The sequence below is a fragment of the Lissotriton helveticus genome, chromosome 5_1 (genome assembly GCF_964261635.1).
Source record: "Lissotriton helveticus chromosome 5_1, aLisHel1.1, whole genome shotgun sequence".
In the NCBI taxonomy this organism is placed as follows: domain Eukaryota; kingdom Metazoa; phylum Chordata; class Amphibia; order Caudata; family Salamandridae; genus Lissotriton; species Lissotriton helveticus.
This window is the reverse complement of record NC_136065.1, coordinates 1158863058-1158886764: the sequence shown is the minus strand read 5'-3', so window position 1 is coordinate 1158886764 and position 23707 is coordinate 1158863058. Positions and strand designations below refer to the sequence as shown.

At 42.5% G+C, this 23707-nt stretch overlaps 1 protein-coding gene across 2 annotated transcripts in view; it reads left to right on the top strand.

Annotated features, from left to right (window-relative positions):
* The window catches only part of ZDHHC6 (zDHHC palmitoyltransferase 6), a 99758-nt gene that overhangs the window by 10070 nt on the left and 65981 nt on the right, over nucleotides 1–23707 (top strand). For both annotated transcript variants that reach the window (XM_078643782.1, XM_078643781.1), the window contains exons 2-4: nucleotides 9973–10466; nucleotides 13211–13302; nucleotides 23329–23488. In XM_078643782.1, the coding sequence (XP_078499908.1) occupies nucleotides 10200–10466; nucleotides 13211–13302; nucleotides 23329–23488 (519 nt within the window). In that variant the 5' untranslated portion in view covers nucleotides 9973–10199. The remainder of the gene's footprint in view (nucleotides 1–9972; nucleotides 10467–13210; nucleotides 13303–23328; nucleotides 23489–23707) is intronic.

Here is a 23707-nt window from a genome sequence, read left to right as displayed (position 1 = left end):
CTCACTTCCCCACCTCACCTCAGTTCAGACCCAGCTATATGCAAATCTGTCTTAACCCTATGCCACATAGGAACAGTTCAGCCCAAACTGCTAAGCCAGGTCTTCCCTGAACCGAAAACCAGCATCCTGGGACCAGTTTCTGGGTAACACCCTCCATCAGCCAGGCTAGCTTGAATCCAGTGGCAAAGTGGTCAAGGGACCCAAATCTGAGCATACCCTGCCAACTTAATGAGAACAAAGCAATAGGCTAGCTTGAATCCAGTGGCAAAGTGAGCAAGGGACCCACGTCTGGGCATATCCTGCCAACTTAGGGCGAACAAAGCAAATCTTTGTGTCTGCATTGACATATGGCCTGCAGTGAATACGCTGAGCTGTTTCAGAGACCGGCAGTCTGAGGAGAACTGCAATATGTGCACTGACTTTGGGGAGGAAGAGTGACCGCGCTTAATTTGAGCCTGTGGTTTCCGGTGCATGGCACTGCTACTTAATTTTTGGCACTGGTGTTTATGAGAACTGCCACATGGTGGCCATGTTTTGTGTAATTCAGAGATAGCCAGAACAACAGTTGTTTCTTAATTCAATATACTTCAGAAACAATTAATATCTGCTACCAAGTCAATCTTATAGCTTTGGGTGCCTCGAACAGTCTTAATAGTCACACCTGTAGCAGTGTGATGGTTAGTAGTTGTAAGGGTGGGGAACGTCCTTTACAACAGAACTTTTACAACGAAGTACCGTTACGACGCAGGTTTAACAACGAAAGTCATTACAACGACTTTCGCTGGAGGGCGCTCTAGGAGAGGTAATAGTTTAATTTACTATCCAACACCTTCCCTACTATCCACGGGGACTGGAGTTGGAATAGTAAATTAAACTATTCACTATCCAGCGCCCCCCAACGCAAGTCGTTATAACGACTTGCGTTGTAAAACCTGCGTCGCAACGGTACGCGTTGTAAAAGTACGCGTTGTACCGTCATACATCCACGGCACTATCATTTGCATAGCTACCAGAGGCAAGCTGGGTGGCCTCTTGCCGAGAGCCCTGGCACTTATATTTTTTTAACAAATTAAGCACTGAAGTGTGGTATATGGCAGATTGAGGCACTTTCATTGCATGGATTTATTTTACGGAGTGTTTGTCCTGTGCCACACGCTCCTGAGGTAAGCATTCTTTACTTAATACATTCAAGCTGACTTTTCTTTCTTGTCAGACATTTCTTTCCATTCTATGCATTTCTAAAGCATCTTTGGAAGTCTAAATGTTTCCTTTCCCATTAGTATACTTTATCAGGGTTCTTCCATTTCTGCTCAGGTACTGCTTAGCTCCATGAGCTGCCCGAGTCCCAATCCAAGCGAGAATGCACTTGGAGGATCATGGATCCCTAGTATCTCCTTGTTGGTACTAATTTTTATCAGCTTCTATTGAATAGAAATGAGTTGGGCATTCAAGTTCACACTGATCTTTGTGGCGCTCCCAACCCACCTAGGCCTCTTACAAGTTACCAATAGACAGTTACTGAGGTTCCCAACCTTTCTCTGTATTGTCGATGTCATGATGGCAGTTTATCCTTCTGCCACAAAGAAGGACGGTAGTTATTTTCACTGTAGCACACATAGGAACATGTGCAATTATGATAAAGCTAGAATCCAAGTAAGGTGCGTGAGCAAGAGCCTGGACAGACTGCACTGATCTGACATCAAATAGTTTATCCACTGCCTCCCCATTAGGCCCCACTTGTGACATACGAATAGGGCTGGGAGGAGGAGGGAAAACTACAGATTTGGTGTATGTTCAGGACCAGGCATAAACAAATGGGTCTTCTTTACAGGACCCTCTCCTTGGTGTTTACAGACAACTGCTACTTCCTCGATTCTTTCTTCTTCGTGTGTGTAAACGTTTGCAATGTTATGGCCTATGCAAATCATTTATTGATGCTATTGCTCATTAAGAAGTAGAGATTGGAAGAAGACCAAAAAAGAGAATGAAGAGTATGACAATGGGTTAGTTGAGAACATGGCTTGAGAAAGAAGGGGCTGAGGTTGAGAGAGACATGGGGACATCAAGCGAATATCGCTCACCTTGTTTCTACGCTGCATGGACCAAATCGCAGTTGTAGAGCATTAATGACCGTATTGGCCAAAATCAAGTGGATTTATTGTTAATTAAACACGCATTGGAATGCAATGGGCCTCGCATTTGATTGAGTAAGAGCTATTGGCATATAAATGACTGTCTTTTGCCCATGTATTATGGAGTGTGTGTGTAGTGGAATTATGTGGGTTAGATTGAAATTGTTAGTTGTGGAATTGTGTGGTGTGGAATTGTGTGGCGTGGAGTAGATTTGTGTTATGGAATTATGTGGCAAGGTGTGCAGTGGATTATGTGGATAGTAATTATGTGGTATTAGGTTTACTGGAATTATGCAGAGTTGGATTGTGTGTTATGGAGTGTAATTATGTTGATTGGAATTTTGTGTTGTGGAGTGTTATGTGGTACCTTTTTATTAGATGGTGTGCTGTTGAATTTTGTGGTACGATGTGGAATTCTGTGGTGTGGATTAGATGTATGTGATGTGTTGTGTAATTGTGTTATTGAATTATGCGGTTTGATGTTGAATTATGTTGTGTGGATTGGAAATGTATGGAGTTGAGTTGGATGGCGTCGAACTGTGTGGATAGCTTTGCCTTTTCGGTGACGTACAAAAATAAATAGCTAAGCTCCAGATCTATCTTTGGGTGTTAACCCCTTGCATGCTGCCACGATTCTATGCCTGTGCGGCACTTTTAAAGAGTGGGCGGGTTCATGACGGCCCCCAGCCGTCATCAGCACACGAGCGCCGTAGTGCATGGCGGCTGGGGGCCGTCATCAGCATGCAAGGGGTTAAAAAAAGACAAGCTGTGGGAGCTTGGGGCAACTGTGTATAAGCAAAAAGAAGTGAATAGTTTTCTTTTCCTTTGTCCCCCTCTCTGTTGTGGCCAGCTGGGGATTATTTTCAGAGTGTGTCTCGATATTATGGGTAAAAAGAAATAAAATTAATTACTCCATATTGATATGTAAACCTTTTATATGATCTTGAACTTGCACAACCCACTGGCTCCTGGAGTTGTGCGTATCCACATGAATAAAGGGCCTGTAAATGAGGCGAGGGTACCTCATGCACATGATGTGGAAGGTACTTTGCTCCTGTCCTGTTTCTTCTATGGCCATGTGCGTTCTGACCACTTTTGAATTGTGGGCCTTGTTGCATCCAGTACTCTGAAACCCAGACTTCCATTGAAGTGCTCATCAGCAGGGTTGCAGCAGTGGGAAGCACATAAGTGCAGCAACACCTAAAATATACTTAAATTCGGAAAATCTTTGTATCCCTTCTCTTTTTTCTTTGGACTAGCTCCTGGTTCCTAAAAGCCCCCATGTCCTTGCAGAGCACCCTGGACAGTGTGGGTGGATGTGGGGTTCCCGGGAGCACTGGTTACGTCTGGGCAGGATGGTAGTCTGAAAGTGTACATCTTGTCGAGTGACACTCCTCTTTGTTTTGTGTGTGGATCCCTTCAGTCATATGTGTGGGTAAAGCACAGAGACAACCGTGGAAAAAGATGGCGACATCTTAGTGTGTGCTCTTCAGCCCCAGGAAAAATGATCACTTTTCATCTTGTTGTTTTTGCCTTTGATAAGCCCTGCATTAAAGACCTTTACGTGTTTAGTATTTGCACTTGAAAAGAATTACAGGGAACAAATTGCAGTGCTAACCCCGGTTCTCATATCTGGAGATTTTTTTCAGACATGGCCCTTAGTTTTTTTTTGTTTACATTTTTGTATTGAATAGACATGTCCCTTTGTTGTGCAGGCAACGGAACTGCGGTTGCAGAAGGTGTGCCCTGTTAGGAAAAGGTGTAACCAGTCTTTCCACGTTTTGGCCAAAAATGCAGATGTTCACCAAACCCAGACAATAGCGACTCTAGCTCAGTATTCCGTACTGAAACTGGTGCGCAGAAGACTATGTTGGTAGTGGAATCCTTTACAAAAATCACCCATTCCAAGGTGCATGCAGGGATGCACTGAAGGCAGAGAGGCACAGTGCACCCTGTCTGCTGTCCTGCCTGTACGGCTGTCTTTCCTTGGTGGGTGTTTGCAACACAAACCTGTGATTTGGTTTTAGTATGTTTATTAACGTTATACACCATAGTGCTTTGAAAATGTTAAAGCATACAGGAAGGGTGAAAGCTTATTCAAAACCAGCAAGGATGGGGTAAGGCAGGAAGCGAAGGGGACAGCACATGGAGAAATGGTGGGTAGGAGGAGAAAGCAGTAACAAAGGAAACAAGCATTGGCATAGCCAATAGGTCTCACCTTTGGGACCTTATAAGTGTTTAGAGAGAGCTATACGCTTTGCCCGTCTGCATGCAAGCAAGGCTGTCAGAGTGCCAGCTGTAGCACGAGCCATGACATCTATAAATCAGTACACCCAACATATCTGGTTGACACCACACAGAGTAGCAACAAGAAGCCTCGCAGAGCAGCGCATTTCGAACAGCCTTCTGACATGTGTATGCATACAGGTCAAGTTATTTAAGAGTTTGCTCAAAACAGTAAAAGTTTAAAGGATTTTAAGGCATTTTAAAAATCTTAAAGACCTTCCAACACAAATTGCTCAACAGCATCTGCAGCAAATTTCACTAAATATGAATTGCACATGCAACCTACTTGGACCATGTGCCCACTTAAAACGTGCAAAAACGGATCCAGTTGTTTTAAGGAAAGAAAAACAATTTACATATGGTAAAAATGCGCCCTTAATTTGGTAGTTTGAAGGACCAATCGACTCATATTCTGTGTGTGTCATATCTGTTAAATTAGAATACATATTCCACTTGCCAATAAACACCACTAAAAGCAGGGGACGAATATGTTATTAGGACTTTATCATTCCAGATTAATCTACTTACCCACTCACTTTTTTGCACTCGAAATAATAAATGATTTGCAAAAATACTGAAGAATCATCAGCACACCACACAACTTGATACACAAAGTAATTTGTGGGTAGGATAGGGTGGAATATATCTTATTTTTATGACTTATGCAGTGCTTTGATGTGTTTTAGAGCACCTTGAATTGTATTTCACAGTACTTTCGAGAATATATTATATTGTAGTCAGCAGTCATAGTAAACATAACTGAAAACATATCTCCAGCATATACATACACACACATGCAGATACATACAAACACATCAATACACACGTGTACATGTAGCATGCCGCACCGTGAGACAGTGTCACACCGGTAAATTGGTGTGCATTTTAAGGCAGCAGTGCTAAAGACTGGGCTTAAGAATAGAACAATAAGCAGTAGCACTATATTTACATAGACAAACATGCATGGAACCTGTGTAGCACTCGTTCTTTGGCACTATAATGATATCTTACATTATACAACTTTCATACATAATAGAATAGTGCCTGCTCCCTTCAATACCTCCTGCACCGACAGGAGTTATCCGTGTTCAATCAACCACTTGAGCAGCACAGGCCACACCCATTTTATTTTATAGCAGTGATATGAAGGCGCTTTTGTACATCCTCCTTGTATTGTAAGTTCCTGTAATAGTCACATGGGAACAACACGTGTGTATTGGCACAGCCATGGAACAATGCCCTGCACCACCCTCCTGGAATTCAATACAAGAGGTGTTTATGAGAGGTCGGACTAAAGACTGTTTTGTAGAATATCGTCACCAGTAAAAAAAACTGCGCAATCTCTTTGACAAAAGTAGGCAGTAGCGCTTGTGAAAAGCACAGCGCTTTAAACAAAATAACCTAAGAAAAAGAGGGTGGCCCCGGCCAAAAGAAACTGTTCGAGTTAATCAAAACTCAATCCAAGGATGAATCTCAACGACTATACAAAACACAACTAGCACACTACCAACCTGTGAAGAATTCTCTACTATCTTTAATCTAAAGACAGATCACATCAGGAAAGATCTCCTCACTGATCTAAGCCTATACTCTAGCCCCCACAGCAAAACCCCCCCTTGATCTAAAAAAACAAGGCTACATGGTCGTCCTTCGATACTTACACAGAAGAAACTATAGGCAAGATTCTCAGTACCCTGAAGCCCTCCAATCACCTCACTGACCCTCTACCCGCAAACGCTGTAAAGGACTGTATCCCATTGCTTCTCCCGCTCTGGACCAAAATCATTAACGGCTCACTTCAACAAGGATGCATCCCTGACTCCCTCAAAGTGGGACAAGTATTGCCCATACTAAAGAAACCCACAGCAGACCCCAATTTCACATGTACGCAGACGATACCAAACTCTACCTTAAAATACACACCCCATAAGATATCCAACTACTCAACACAACGCTTAGGAACACACAGACATGGCTGGCAGAGAATCATCTCAAACTTAATGTCGGGTTTGCCCCACAAGACTCACCTTTGCTTGTGGTGCGATTCCGCAGAGACGACAAGAGCACCCGTCCCTGTACCCACCTAACCCTCGTGGACGACAACACCCAGCAGGGATGAGATGGACGCAGGGATGGGAGCCAGGGTGTAGGGTGAAGGATGGCGTGGAGCTGGTGGGGCGTCCCGGAGACACTGGAAACCAGAATAAGAAAGATCAGAAAAGGAAGCAGACCCGAAAGGAACCACCCCACGAACACACACAGGAACAGGTACCCCTTGAGGACTTACCAAGGCTTCCGAACGAAGAGCTCCCGATGACTGCAGCTCCGGTTGCGTAATAGCGAGGAAGGCGCTCCTGCGCGTTTTCGCCAAGTACAAACTAAAGAAAGCGCTCCTGCGCATTCACCCAAGCTAAAACAAAATGAAAGCGCTCCTGCGCGGGTTGCTGGAAACGGGAAACAACCACCCAGCTTGTGGTATCCCTGGAATGGTGAAAGGATCTGTAGACGGAGTTATTCCCTGATAACACAATCTTAGATCCAATTAATACCCTTAGGGCGCTCCTGCGCACCAAGGGACTTGAAAACAAAATAACAAGGCTTTTCCTGGAACCCCCAGGTGAAGTAGGACACAAGCGTTCCTGTAAGGCGCTGTCTAGGACAAGGAGGCGCTTCAGCGCGGCTTGCTTCCTAGACGTTGAAACAATGTTGCAAAGCAGCGCGGCTCACTCCAGCGCGGCTTTCTGTCAATGCCGCTGATACAAAGTATCACTTCAGCGCGGCTCACTCCAGCGCGGCTTTCTGTGAAAGCCGCTGATACAAAGTATCACTTCAGCGCGGCTCCCGTGAAAGCCGCGGAAACAACGTAGCAATCCAGCCCGGCTTTTCTCCGGGCATGCAGGTCTCAGGAACGTGAGCTTTCAGCTGGAATCCGGAATCCGAAGCACTCAGCCGGCGGGAAACGCGCAGTTTATGCGTTTTCCCCCGGAAGTGCTTCTGTGCCTGGTTTCCCCAGTGGCTAGACCGGGTACTCGACTTCCGCCGGAAGTGAGTATCCCGGCCTCCCGTGTGTGATGCGGGATGGCCGGCCGCGGCAACGCCGCGAGCCGTGACACTTAACGCTCTAAAAATGGAATTCCTCCTAATAGCACCTCCCGCCAAAGTCCCCATCACTCAGGCTTGGCTTAAACATCTCACTGCACTCAACGTTCAACCTACCATCGTGAACTCAGCGAAATCTTTAGGCATAACCCTAGACTGCAATCTCAATATGCAACATCATATCAGCAATGCAACGAAGGGAGCTAATTTACAAATCAATACATTGAGAAAGCTGAAACCCTTCCTCCCAGCCAATGACTTCAGGACTGCAGTCCAAGCCCTAGCTATCCCTCGAGTAGATTATGAAAGTGTCGCCCTCTGTGGCCTCCACATATCGACAACTGCACCCCTAAGAGCCTCTATTAATGCGGCAGTGAGACTCATCACTGGCTCAAAAAAACGCTCACACGTCTCTCCTGACTTAAAATCCTTGAACTGGCTGCCATACGAAGCTAGACTACACCTGAAAATCGCGTGCATGACACACAAGGCTATACACCACAACTCGCCCAGTTACCTCGCTCAGAAATTGACAATCTCGGGTGGCTCAAGAGCCACAAGAAGCGCAGAAAATCTTCTTTTGAAACCACAAAGATTCTACAAGAAAAAAACATATAAACGCTCCTTCTCAGGGATGGCGCCCAGGATCTGGAATGCCCTCCCTCCAGAAACCAGACTTATCTCATCCTTGGCATCTTTAAAAAAAGAAGTAAAATCGATCCTTGGCTAAATTCACATGAATATAGACTAAGGAAATCTCGAGACTCATTATTTTTCCTTTTATGACCATGACCGGCCAGACCACCTATGCACCTTTGCTACCTTGCCTTGACTCTATGGATAACCATTTGCTCATCTTTGCACAAATGCCTTGTTAATTATTCTTTTGTCTTTATATCCCATATGTGTGTGAAGCGCTCTGATATCCGTGAGGATCTTGTTCGCGCTCTATAAAACTTTCAAAAAAAAAAAGAAGAAAAAAGAAAGCACAAGCACGGCGCGTTGTGTACCTAGTAACCTGATCAATGAGCACTGCAGCTGCCGCCCTGCTCGCCGCTGCTCGCTCCCGAGGCAAAATACCCTGGAAGTGAACATTTCAAATGAGGTGGGACATGCACTCTCCTTTAGCCATTTGCGTGCTTTCATTCTTGAAAGACACATGCAAAAGCATATCCAATGTGTGGTAGGAGTCAGAAGAAGCATCACAGAGCAGTGCATGCGCGCTGCTAGGCTCGCCCTAAAACTAAAAAATGTGTCTTTTAAACAAGCTTGCAAAGGAGGACATCAAAGTGAGCAAACATGTTTCTTTTATATTTATTGTAAGCGGCTGCAACTCCAGCTCAAAGTGTTCGCACCAAGCAAGTAATGTAGTTGGAGGGGTGAGAGACGGGATGGGACAGGAGCACCAGGTCCAAGGTGGAGTGGGAGGGGCTACATTGCCTCATGGCTCCATGGAAACCAGGAGTAACATACTGCGAAAAGTCGAACAATGTATAAATAAACTCCCGGGAAGAAAGGGTGTGGTTAAAAACAGCGATACTCCTGTTAAACAAGCCTGGAGTGCTGTGGGGATGATGTAGCGCAGTAGAGGCTGGAGGCTGAACTTGCATTCCATTTAGGTGGGAGCATCTGTCGCCATTCAAAACCTGAAAATGAGCCAAACCGAGCAAAAAAAAGTGGGCTGACAAACACATACATTAAGAACAGAGTAAGCATACATGTAACAGGTGTAGGCCCCATGTGAGGAAACCAAGCAACAAAAGGAGGGACAAATACAAACAAGTGACCAGTAAAAAACATGCATTTTTGAGAGCCACTACAAAGAAGCAATTACAATCAACAGGCAGCAATGGGCGTGCACTTACTCCACAGAGCAGATACAGCATGTTTCGAAGAGACATTGCATGCACTGCCTAGGCAAGCTTTAAAAACGGCAAAAGTCTACTCATCAGTTTCTCAAAAGTACTGTATTTCCGGGATTCAGGATAGACTCTAACATTGTGTCAACGAAGACACATAACCTGGGCAGCTTTACAATGATCTTATAGCAGCAAACTTGTTTTGAAATGGAATAATGTATGATAACAAACATGTTTGCATTATATATTATTTTTACTACTAAAGGCCTTTATCGATCGAAGTACCACCTGGGTCTGCTCTGCAGCCATTTCAACTGAATACATTGGTTAGAATTTCTAGAGTGAGTATTGGGTGTAAGGAAAGGTGTCCTGTATGGGACTGAGGCTCTTCCCGTGCTGGGGTTGAATAAATGTAATGATGAAGTGTGGTACAAGTTTACTCGCTGCAGTTTCGAAATTAATAAAAGCAAATAACACTGTGAATATCGGCCTTCTCAAGTAACATGAAGTGATTGCCACAATTCAAATATACTTTTTTTCAGGAAAGTTTTTAAAATTTCTTCTTATTAAATGTGATTTTCTTTCTCCTGCTGTAGGTTGGCTTTTGGTTCACGACATTCCCTTCAGGATACCAGCCTTCGTGAAGGAATGCTACGCCACCACCCAATATGTAATGTTTTGCCTGCCAGCCAATAAGCGTGCTTTCAGAAGAATGACTATTTTTGAGAACATGAAAACTCATGACCGATGGAAAGTTTTTCTCGAAAAACCGAATTTGCTGTCTTAAAAGTAGGAGCCTCCCGGGCTTCCTGCTCCTCTAAATATGGGTGGGCCTGGCTCATTTGTGAAGTTTGGGAATCTCCACGAGCTGAAGCGGCTTTTTCATTGGGGCCCTATCATAGCCCTGAGTGTGATAACCATATGCTCAATCATGGCGGTGATAGACTCTGTCCTCTGGTACTGGCCCTTAGACACAACCGGAGGTAGTCTGAACTTCATCATGCTCATTAACTGGACTGTCATGATACTCTATAACTACTTCAACGCTATGTTTGTGGGACCAGGTTATGTTCCCTTAGGATGGAAACCGGTAAGAATGAAAAGAAAGTTATAAATTAAGAGGTGCAGCATCCATGAAATGGAATGTGTGGTAACTCCTGAAAAGAGCGAGTGAGAGGAACGTCTTAGTGGGTGCAGTACAGAAGTACACGCTTGAGCATGAAAACCTATGACAGAGGTCTAGAAATGATGCATGCCTTCATTAAATGTAATCGTATTTGCATCATGTAACCAGGCATCCGAAAAACCAATATAATCACTACAGTATTATAATTCCATATTATTTTTGCAGTTGACTACTTGTCTACTTCCATACATTATATTTAGTTTTTCCGTGCGTTATTTTTAGTACTCTCTATAGACTTTTAGTCTAACATCTCTGTTTTCACTTCTGCCTTTTTACTACTTTTATTTTCAAATAGTCGCTTAATTTGTCAAACAATCAGTGCCGTGAGCCAAAGTTTTGCCCAGAAGCCCATAGCTGGTGATACAAGTTTCAGGGGTGCTAAATACCAAGGCTGAGCAGTCTTGATTCCACTGGATTCCTCTGTAATCTACCACCAGACACTTGCTACTTAAAAGTTCTTTTTTATCCCTGCTCGGCCTTTGCCTCTTTTTTTCTGTCCCTCTCTTCCTTTCTTACCCCTTCTGTGTTTTTCTCTCAATTGTTCTGGATGAAACTGTTGTATTGGCTGTATTTTGAGTATACTCTGTGTAGTTCTTTGAATCTTTATTTGTGTGGTATATCGAAGAGCTCTAAATTAAGTTTTCTAAAGGAGTTTCAAGTAACCTTGAGTACTCTGCGTTTCCTAGTGCTAGTTCATACTTAATGAGTAGCTGCACCTTGCATGAGAAAGGCAACTCTGTTGTATTATTTCTTGCTATATAAATACAACAGAGTCTATCTAGACCATGGAAGAGTAAGTCCTAATTTTCTGTCTATGATTACCAATAAGATATTATCTAATTGCCCTCGTCTTGCCTTATCTAAGCGTCATCTCAGTGACAAACCATAAGAGAGGAGAGGAAACCAATGACACTGTAACTAAGAAGCTCAAATTTGGAGCAATGAAGATCATTGGTAAATAAACAGATAATGTATTATTATTATAGCTTGTGTGTTGCTGTCTTTACTTAATGAGCACATTACCCAGTTTTCCCAGAGAAGTCAAAGAAGGAAACTGAAGACAATAGCCATGAAGCTTAATAAGCCATCAAAGAAGTAATTGCTCTTCTGCAGTAAAATTAATTGATTCCCCAAAAGTAACTTCTTGCCATTTGATACACCTAGTTGATAATTCAGAATAAAGGTATTTGTGCAGGTCCAGGTTGCTACTTTGACAGTTTTCAAATGAGAAACCCCTTTGAATGTCTCCAACATCAGCCTGCTGGAGTTGCATTGAATGCTATGGGGAATGGTAACCGAAGCAAGGAGTATGTTGCTTTATTGCAGCCTTAATACAGCGACAAATGCAGAAGCATCTGCTTTTTTTACCATTGCCTACTGAACCAAACTTAACATTGTTAAGACCTTAACCTTCTAGTCTCTCATAAAAAATCTGGATTGGTTTTCATACATCCAGTGTGTGTGGAACCCTTTCCTCCTCCTAGCATCAACTTCTCTTGGGGCTGAAAGGATGGTCTTTGCCTCAAGCTAACACTGTCCTATGAAATCTTCAGAGGGAGATCAACCATCACAAGATATACCAATTCGCTATGTTTTCTTTCTTATGTGATGGTCACCAAGAACACTGCTTTCAGAAGGAGCTAATCTCGTAAATCTACCAAGGAGCTGTAGGGAGCATAGCGCTCAGAGTGAATGTTACCGATGGAAAGGCATATAGAAATCGAATTAATATTCCTCAAAGTCAGGTCAGCAATCCGAACACCAAATGTAGAATAACACTACTTACAACACATTATCAGTAACGAATACGCAGGAGTCTGTCTTGCTTCCTTCAGATATGCTACTCTGATATTGTTAGCTCCAGATTATCAGCACAAACATGCGCAAAGAGTAATTCTACTATTATTGCCGTCTTATTTGAAGAGGGATTTTAACACATATTCTTGGTGCTCACTGTTTCCTTCACATCCTGTGAGCGAAAAAGGTGTATTTGAATAGTTACAGATCTGGATATATATCTCCTACTAGATCGTGTATGGGTACGTGGTCATAGTTTTTATAAGCTATGCTAGGCAGCTCAATGAGCTGTAAATAGTGTTTCAGTGAAGTGAGGAAGTAGACATACCAAGTTAGTTGCATTATCTGGTACAAATAGGGGAAGGTGGCCCTCGACTAACAGAAGCAATTGCAGGCTAGCAAGAATAACGTGCGAAATAATGTTTAGTTTCGTTTGCAAGTGTGCTAGATAGATTACATTGGTTTGCTTTTTTGTTACTGTTAACTAGCCTGCTAATCAAGTTGATCCTGCGTTTGTATATCCTTATACAATAAACAAAATGTAAAGTGTGGGGAAAGGCATCTGTTTTTATAATTACATTCTTTTTACAGTTGCCTTTAAATACTCCCTTCAAGAATGGGAATTGGTTGGTACTATTTAAATACTGCTTTGACTTATAACTCCAAAAGTAGTATGGAAAATACTACAACTTCAAGTGTTCTGTGAATCTCTGCACACATGGAAGCACCTTTAGATGTACTAATCTTGTTAAACGGTGAGACATATTATTGACCAGAACATAATGTTGCCTTTCTGGCAACCAGACGTTTCAGGAGATATGTACTTGACTTCTGATTGTTTCTATTGCCAGGAGAATTCTGAGGACGCCATGTATCTTCAGTACTGCAAAATATGCCAGGCATACAAAGCTCCACGATCACACCATTGTCGCAAGTGTAACAGGTAAGATGGTCTATATATTTTCTGTACATGGCTGTCATTTGCAATGCAGCTTTCTCATAGTATCTGTTCATGGAAAGATATCTTAAACCTTATTAGAAGCGTTTTCTGGAATACATATCTGGAAGGAATGATGCGTGTTTTGTATGCACATATTTCAGTTTGCGCTACGCTGTTAACAGATTGGTACTAGATTAAGATGTGCGTCAAAATGTCTGCCTATATTTACTGGCATAGCGTAGGCTCCCGTGTTTCTTGCCTGGTAGTTTTCCAATACCCTGATCCTGTTACCTCCTGAAGTATTTCTCCAGTATCTCCCAGCCACTATGCTGTCTTTTCTAGCCTAGCACTGGATGGCTATGTGCGGTTCCACTACATGCTGGTGTTGCCTCTGGCAGAAATGCTGATTCATGTGTGTTCTTGGGTGGGTCACCAGCACAGAGTTCTGCTTTACATATGTTTGCACCGGGGTACTTGTGGGTTCGGTAGCATATTTTTTTCAAGCTTACCTAGTTGGGCAGTCCAGGTCGGTTCTTTCTGACACGCCTTGGGGCCCTTCTCCATTGTTTGTTCTCAGCCTTGGTGGAGAGGTTATAGTGGACAAAATTGGGAGCTGTGAACGTATTAAAATAATGTAATTTCTGGGTTTAGTTGTTGATTACTCCCTTTTCTATGTTTTATAACGGACCTTTCCAATCCTTTATGGATGGTTATTACTTCCTGTGTTATTACTTCCAGGTTAATTGCTCTTCCTTTTTAAATAGACTCAGGATGAGGATCATTGCATTACAATGTTGCTCCTAGCTGGGTCTTCATCTGGCCCCTATTCTATAACCTCTGCCTGCCAATATTCTTCTTAGAAAATTTGTGTTCTTAACGACCAATATGTAAATCTTTATGATATCAGCCAATATGGCTTTCTGGAAAATGTGTTGTTCTAGTCCATAGCGTTCAATATGTCTGTAAAGCCAGGGTTCTCTAATCCTATAGCCCTCGCTCATTCTCCTGTATTTCTACCTTTGTCTCTTAAGTTTGCAATGGACATGGTGTATTTCTCAAAGAGTTGTACCTGGGAGACCTTTCAGTGTAACCTTGGTCAGGCTCTCTCTGTAAGTAAGAGCAGTCTCCTGAGTCTCCTGAGTCTCCAGAATGGTCTGTCTGAAGGGGACCACTGGACTGGCCCTTCCTTTAGAAAAAATACTTTTTGGATCTGATGTCGCATTGCATGTTCTCATTAGACGGCATTACTCCTAACCAAGTTCTGGATACAGCACCTACCAGTGCGAGGAAGTCCTTGTCCCTCATCTGGCATGGGAGAGCCCCTGATTCCCTTAGAGGCTTCCACACACCGCTCCCTTTTCGGTCACTCATTCACCTCCGTGCCACACAGTGCCAGCTACTCTACGCATTCCTGGCTTCCTGGTCTTTGTTGGTATGAGAGCGGGATCACAATACACCCCCTAACCCCTGTTCTTTCTGAAGTATACCTTTGATAGACCAGTGATCATTGACCGCTCACATACAAAGTTGCCATCTTGGAATGCCTCAGAAGAACATGCTCAATTGACTCATAGGTCCTTTGAGGCATTAAAGATCGCACCAACCATCACTCCTGACTGAGACATTGCTACCGGCTGCCCAAATGTGACCCCAGTGCTAACCCTGGGTAGCTATATCCTACACAAAACCTAGAGCCTTGGCAGAGCACCCAAGAAGTGGTTATCTTCATGGCTGCCAGGCTCTGCTCTATATGATTTCATTTTAGTTGAAATTTGTACAGATATTTTTATTAAATCGTCTCCCACTCCGAGAACATTCTTACCTCTATGCATGTTGTATTACATTTAAGAAATCAACGGTTCTTCAAAGTAAATTCCTATATATATATATATTAGCTTTCCAATATTGGGCATTATAGATGCTGGCAAAACAATTATGAAAGCATTTCTGTTTTCTCTTGCACATGGGGCCCGATATATCATAACTTGAAACAAAACTAATTGACCCATAACAACTAAAAATCCCCAGCTCTTGGCTGCTGTCATCAGCAACAAATTAAATGTGATGCATAAAATGTTTAACTTAATCTCAGCCATTTGTGATTATCACTTGGCGCTGTATTCCAACCCATTGTTTTCTCTCACTGTACAACTCTAGACAACGACCTGGCATATGCAAAACAACTGTGGCCCTGCTCGATTGGGAACAGTCCAGCCAAATCTGGCAGGCCAGTTCTCCTTTAGTCTGAAACACAGGCAATCCCAAACCAGTTCAAGCCTACTCAGAACTCGTGGGCAAAGTGTAGTTTGAGTCCTGCGGCACAGTAAAACACCTTACCTGGACAAACCCATTACATTAGGATGCCCTATAGAGTCCAGTGCACGGAAAACATTTTGAACTTGTAAGATTTTCTGGACGAGTTAAAGTAAAAGTTAAATACTCGTAATATTTTTTGTACGAGTTAAAGTAAAAGTTAAATACTCGTAATCAAATCTAATGTAGTTCCGTTCTCTTCAGATGTCTCATTCAAATGAAGTACTAACAACATTAATCAAGCATTGGCATAGCCAATAGGTCTCGCTTTTGGGACCTTATAAGTGTTTAGCCATGAAACAGTTAATGTTGTTGCAGTAAGGATATTGTGCTGCATAACTAAATATTTAAAAGGTCCCATAGGTGCGCTGCACAATGCTTCTGTGACACTTCAGAGCCGAATCTTCTTAGATAATTAAACCATACGTTGCTATAAAAAAAAATTTGGGCTTCGAGAAGTGTTGAAGGTAATGTATGGACAGCAACAATCTGAAATACGCTCCATTAAAAAAAGATTATGTGGATGACACTGAATCCTTAACCAGCAGCTGGGGGGGGGGGCGGTGGGGGGGACGACTGTAAAAGTAATTCGCGATATTTCAGAACTCCTGCTGGGGAAAGGCAGTCACCGTGGGTAGCTGAGCACAAAGGCACCATGCACGGAGTTCACAGTTGCTTCCAAGTCCGAGCTCTGATGTGCCCTCTGAATCTAGACAGCTCATTTGATCTTCCTGGCTGCAGACATGTCAGCTGCAGAGCAGATGTTGGCTCCGTGTAGGCTGACAGTATGCTGGGTAAGTATGTTATTACAAACAACCACCCTCATAAAAGTTGATATCCTCATTAGTTCTAGCTGGCCTGAGAGCCCACACCTGCAGAGCATACTGCCTGGAAGTACACAGGTAAGGCGCAGCGGGAATTACGCCCAGGGTGAGCTTTTGCGCACCACATCACAGAGGCCTGCAATCAATCAATCAATCAAAACACTTGTAGAGCGCGCTACTCACCCGTGAGGGTCTCAAGGCGCTGGGGAGGGGGGCAGGGGGTGTGCCGCTACTGCTCGAAGAGCCAGGTCTTGAGGTGTTTCCTGAATGTGAGGTGGTCCTAGGTCAGTCGTAGGTGGGCGGGGAGGGTGGGCAACAGAAAGGAAACCGCTTGTCTACAATATGTTGCAGTGCCCCTTGAACGAAGCCAGGCGGATGCAGCACGCTTTCCATTGATGTTCGCATAGCACCGTCCCGGTGACCGTCTGCCACGAATTAAACAGGAAGCACTCCGCGTAATTACTAGCCAGAAGTTGCAAGACAATGTGCTTTGCGGAGCAACATTCACAAAAATGACCTCTCTGTTTACAGTATGAGCTTTGTAAATTAGGTGCTCAGCAGGCGCGGTTGCAAATAAGCCTGTTTAAAATGTTGGAGGGAAGTTCGGAAAAAATGCACTATTAATTAATAGGAGCATTAGCCGTGCGGGCGTAAAAAGTAACGCCGCGCAACAATAAAAAAACCGCGAGTAGTGACGCGAGTTGTGCGCACGCGCGCGCTACCGGAAAAAGTGCACAGAGGCCTGCAATAGAAAAGAAACCCCTCGTCTACAATCTGCTGCCAGGCCTCTTGAACGAAGCCAGGTGGATGCAGCACGCTTTCCATTGATGTTCGCCCAGCACCGTCCTGGTGACCGTCTGCCCTGAATTAAACAGGAAGCACTTCGCGCAATTACTAGCCAGAAGTTGCAAGACAATGTGCTTCGCAGAGCAACATTCACAAAAATGACCTCTCTGTTTACAGTATGAGCTTTGTAAATTCGGTGCTCGGCAGGCAGAGGTTGCAAATAAGCCTGTTTAAAATGTAGGAGAGAAGTTCGGAAAAAATGCATTGTTAATTAATACAAGCATTAGAAGCGCGTCCGGAAAAGTAACGCTGCGCGGCAATAAAAAAAAACTGCAAGTGGTGACTCGAGTTGGGGGCACGCGCGAGACCAGAAAAAGTGCTGTGCGCGTTCTAGCAAGCAGGTGGCCGGAAAGGCAGCGCTTTTGGAAGCAGCGACTAGATGTCTCGCCAGTGCAGCGCATGCGTTGACTCTAGCGAGATCTAAAAAACCGGGACAGGTCATAGACATATAAGTAGACTGACAGCAGTACCCAGGGCTTTAAGTGGGATGAAACAACGGGGTGGAGGAGGGTATCTCAAGGGGCATGGTCGATGTAATTAAGGACGTGGCTTAAAACACATAAGCGAAAAAAATCTGTGCTTAGCATAGCGTCCCACCCGTAAATGTGCTGCTTCTGTTATTTTATCCAGATACATAATACAACAAGTAACAGTACACCTACAACAAGCCACAGCTATTGGCTTTGTTAATTGTTGTTTGCTGCATAAGCAAAATAAGCAACAACTTTGGCTTCATTGTACATAATATTGAAAATGCTTCAGTTCTGGAATGAAGAGACTGTGAAAGAACTTTAACGACTCTCTTTGAAGGGAGTGAAGAGTGGCACTGCGGCAGCAGTAAGATTATTTTTTTCACCGTGTGGGCAAAAATGGAGAGCCCGATAGGGACCTGTCTCAGCGCCTGTAAGAAGTAAAGCAGGCGCACCGAGTGAGACACTATTTAAACAAGCATTTACAATGCAATAGGTCTCGCATTTACTAGAGTTTGAGTTATTGGCATTGTAGATTACAATGCCTTTTATTAATGTGTTGGTTTTTGAAACAAATAGATAAAAGGCATTGTGATTTACAATGCCAATTGCATAAACTCTTGTAAATGCGAGACCTATTGCATTGTAAATGCTTGTTTTTTATAGTTTTCCATTTAAACGACATACTCAAAAACAGGTATACCACTAAGGCGCCTTTAAAAAAGAATAACTCTTTGTCACTATACAGCGTCACATGATTCTACCAATTAAGATCTATGCTGGCTCCAAAGCAGCCTTTAAATTTGCTGATTATCAATTGCACACATTTATATTTCTTTCAGTTAGCAGGCACCCTGGAGTTGAGGCTTGAACTTCCAGACCACAGTCTAAGCGATGGACCTCCACCACTTGGAACATGGCAACACCATACTCAACCACATCCCGTAATTAACATCAGCTCCTCTATTGATACTTGTGCTTTCAAAGGACTAAATAATTGTGATCATTTTATATCACTCCACATGAATGACCCCGCAGCATCCCTTAGTGGACATGGTCAACTAATGTACAGCCATAATCTGGCTAAAAAAGGTAGCCGCCTCAAGAGTTTAATGCAGAAATAGTCAAGACAGTGTTAAGTTAGAATTGAGAGGTTCAAAAAATGACCAGGAAACAAGCCTTTTGGAGCCAAATATTTAAAACTACGAATTATGTCCAACACTACCACAAGCCTCTTCACAGAACACCTATGCACTTCAGACAATAACTAAAAGCAACCTCTTCAAGGGGTACCCCATATGATACTTCTACAGTATCCATAATCTTGTATTATTTATACACACATCAAAATTTCTCATTATATTCTATACCACACTCAGCTGCTTCCTACCCATGTTTACGATATACAGATACCTAACCATACACATATGAGAATGGTAAGTTCTCAAAAGTGAAATCAATAAGAAATTGTTGCTTGTGATCTAAAGCATTTATCATTTCTTTGTATATCGACAAAAGAACCCTTCGACCTCAGGTGTTTCATTCATATTTTCTCTGCCCATGAGTAACACTGAATAGCCCATTCCTTTCCATATGTGACTGCTCGATATAATAAATAGCCCCATAGTACAGCTGTAATAAAATACTACAAGCCTCTTCTGATACCACTTGTAGGATAAATAGACCATCATAAGTTCGAAAACTTTCCTGCAACACAAATTATCAGTCTGCATATTATAAATACATGTATTTGAAATCTAGTTCTATTTGTGAAATTTGAGTTAAACATTTGGCATTCAGTACTGTGCGATTTCGTAACGCACACCAGTGTTCTTTGTACACACAGAACAGCGCTTAGACTGGTTACTTCACTTTAATGGGTTACAATGAAGAGTGATGTAACAACCAGTAAGATCACCATAGTTCTGATATGCAATGTCAAAACAGATCAGAAAATATCCCAGAAAAAAAAGCGGCTCACCTGGTTATTGGGAGGGCAGGACATGCAGCGTATAGGCGTGCAAATGAAAAGCATACTTCTCCCGGAAAAGGCAACCAAAGCTTTCATGGTAAGCGCCGTTACAGAGTTCATGGTCGGAGTATTTAACGCCTGACTTGTAGAAGATTTGGCATTCAAATTACGCAGAAAAAAAGACGTTCAAAAATAACCTAATCCGTGCATTGCTAACTCTGCAGAGCGGATCTGTTTACTGAGGGAGAAAGCAGTGATAAAAGCCAAGCAGTTTAAATGTCAATGTAATGGGAGTGCTAAGCGAGCCATTGTCCAGTTGTAGCCACTTAAAAAAGTAAATGTATGCAATCCAAACAAGTCAGCCTGGAGCGCCGAACAGCCTTAGAAGAGACGCGGGAGGGCAGGAGCGTGATGCCGTGAGCGTGCACGTTGCCGTTCCCTGCGGCTCGTGCCAGTGGCGACGCCTGCAGTCTTCCCCGTTTCTTGGAAGCGCGTTCACAGACTGGTGTCTGCTCGTGCACCGGTCTGTACCGCTTGGGGAGGCAAGACTGCGACAATAAGGCTCGCTAGCTGCAGCGCTTCGCGCTGCAACGCTAGGCGAGCCCTAAAAAAGAAAACAAATCCCCGGAGAAAGGATCCGCAGTAGAGTTAGTTTATTACAGCACTGACTTGACCTGCGAGAGTACGAGTGACTTGTCAGCCTGAAATTCTAGGCGTTCTAGGGCTTGTCTCCGTTTAGCTGTGCTGTGATGATCGAAAGCTGCCAGAAATGTTTGATGCTCACCTTTGCCTCTTTTTTTTTTTTCTTCCGATTTATCAATTTGGCCTGGATATGTATTTGCAGTATAATTGAGAAGGCTAGGACCCGTTAACAAGGCAAGAAAAAGTAGATTTTATGTCTTTTTTAAAAAAAAATCCTTTTTTTTTCCTTACTCGGTACTAAATTAGTACGAGGAATCACAGTACATAAAATGCATTAATGTTAATAATTTAAAGCTTGTTCTTATTCTTTTGAAATCAAAATAATTACATATGACGTTTAGATGAGTTAACATATTCATAAAAGCCTCTTTTTCTAGTTGGATCCCTGCCGGTCGTCCTGAGCGAATTAAAGTGACATGTGTGCTTAAATGCAAAATTCTCATAATCACTACTGCAAAATCTACATATTCTCACAAGTCTGGCTAAATCTTGCCCGGCTTCATCAAGCGTCAACAAACATAATGCCCTGTTCATAACCAACAAGTAAAAACGTTAGTGTTAAACTAGATATTTACATAATGCTGATACTTCAAGTAATTACATTTCATAGTATAAGATCTAAATTACTTGTCCAGCAGTGATTATACTTGCAATCCGTCATTCAGAGATATAGGTCCTATTATTGGTATTAATTTTGTTGACTAGTGACGAGTCCTTATTAAATGCTGTCGCATAAAATTTGCAGGCCTAATAGAGCTTTAGTCTAGGATGTTTCTATTACATAAATTATTTTGTGTATGTAGACAATTTATGAAGAGTATACTGATGGACATTGACTTTCAGACAGGGCTCTCAATCTTGTCGACTCCGAATCCAAGAGTGGGAACCATGTGGCAGCCTCACCGGTGACAGTATGGTGTATTAGGCTTTTCAAAGTGCTCTTAAAAATAACGAATGAATCTTATCTTATAGCTCTTTAATCCACACATAGCCGTATGAGAGAACCGTTTCTTTACTGCCTCAAAAAACTGTTGTTTTTTAAGAACTACAGATAACGAGAAGACTAAGAACTTTAATCTTTCTATGCAATGATACAGCTGCCAAAGGCCACAACATCAGGTTCTTCCTATTGACTTCTAGGTTATCTAATGCTTCTTCATTGCTCTTATTGATGCCTGTCTGGAATACTACTAGAGTGGCATTAGACCTACTTAATAAGCAATATATGTATGAGAGATGGGTCTGTCCCATTGTGGGTTCAAAAACTCTATTGTATGTTCCATTTCGCTAATATAAATAGTAAATAAAGGGACATGGAGGAAGCAGCTCAGTCAGATTCCTCAGATTCCATTGTACCAAACCATTGGTTCTGTCAGCCCATTTGCCTTTGGACTCTTAGCTGAGCTCACTAGTCAAATCTAGTTACAAGGTTAGCAACGCAGCTTGGTGCTCTATAGTTCTTCAGTGTAGCCCATAATTTCACCTACACGATCTAGTCAAAAGTGGAGAATTCAATGTATTCACACATATGATTAATACAGTGGTACAACATGTGCATGATTAGGACATTTGTGCTATTGGTGAAGTGCACATCTTGCTTTGGGGAGTAGCAGAGGGCTGTAAGTAGAACCGAATAGGTGAATGCAGTTGTAAACGGTTGAGTAGAAGATAGGTATTTATAGATGGTGTAGTTCGGGGAACACACAAGTCACATGAATACATTTTTATGCATGAAAAAGGATTTCTTGCAGCCGAGTACTGTAATGGTAAATTTTTCAAACTGAATGGTACGCAGACATTTTGTCTGTTTTTCCCCCATTGATTACACATCCATTGCTTTCAGTTGTTGCCATTCGAGATCCCAGTGCTAGACTTCACCATCCACCCACTTTGTTGAGTAAAGACACATTGTTCCTGGAGAGTGTACCGTCTTGTTGGCGTCTTGGTACTGTACTGTTCATTTTGGCTCATCAGAGTCGTGCTGGGAACAGAACTGAGTATGCGGCAAATGGATTGCAGGCGATTAGGCTCCCTGTATAACACGAGCTGGGAAATTGATTGGAAGGGTATATGGATTAACTGTACATGTGACTCTCGGCCAGCAGACATCTCTACTATACTGTACAGCTTTGAATTCTGTTTCTGCTGTACACTTAACTAAAAAATATATTTTCGAGCGTATGGTGATCATACCTTTAACAAAATTAGTGTTTTGTATTTTAGGCAACCTTGATTAAAGATGTAAAAAAAGTTTTAATTATTTTATGTTAAAAGCATTTGTGTAGCCCATTTCAGTCATTTGTATATAGTTGTAGTTCTGTCAGAATCCGTACACCCTTTACGCCTGGTAATAGTATTTCTCATTAACTCTTGCCAAGTTGGTCTGTTTTTGTTGTGTTTATTAAATGAAGATTATCGGTTAGTAGTGTTTGATTATCTTTTGTATGGGTTGAGTGTCAATAAAATGTTATTTTAGCGCTCGGAGACCTACGGGTGATTTACGCGCTATACAAATTTTTGATTGTGCCACGGCTCTTTGTTGTGTGGTTTGTATAGGAGTGCTGTGATTTGTGGTGTACCAAGAATGGATTTGGTTGTCTGTTCCTGTCAAATGCAGCTTGAGGCACCAGTCCAGCACCTTAGAAACCAGAAATTAAGAGATCGACTGAATATTCCCTATGTATATGTTAATTGTTGAAAAGTACAGAGCCGAGACAAACTTTTTAATTGAAAAAGATTAAGCGAAATAGATGTTAAGATGCTACTCTTGAAAGAAGTTTGTTGGGGACACTCTTTGCTTGTGCTTTTCTAACTGTACTGGAAGGATTAAGCTGTTTTATATTGATGTATGGGGATTGCTGATGAATTTTAAAGAGTGTGTTTTTCTTTGTTCTTATAATAGGTGTGTGCTGAAGATGGACCATCACTGCCCATGGATCAATAACTGCTGTGGACACCATAACCACGCCTCATTCACTCTGTTCTTGTTCTTAGCTCCTCTTGGTTGTATGCATGCAGCTTTCATTTTTATCATGACCATGTACACCCAGCTTTACAACAGGGTAAGCAATGTGTACATGCTTATTCTCTGTTACGGATAAACCTGGTTACTCCCTGCGTGTTTTGTTGTCCCCAAGGTTCACTGTTAAATCAGTCTTTTTTGTTCATTCAGTCTGACCTTATTTTGTATGTCCACCAGTGTGCATGATCTTGTCTATCTGCTGTTAAATTTGATTTCTCCCCTTAATCCTGATCTTGTCGATCGTTGTTAATTTAGTGTG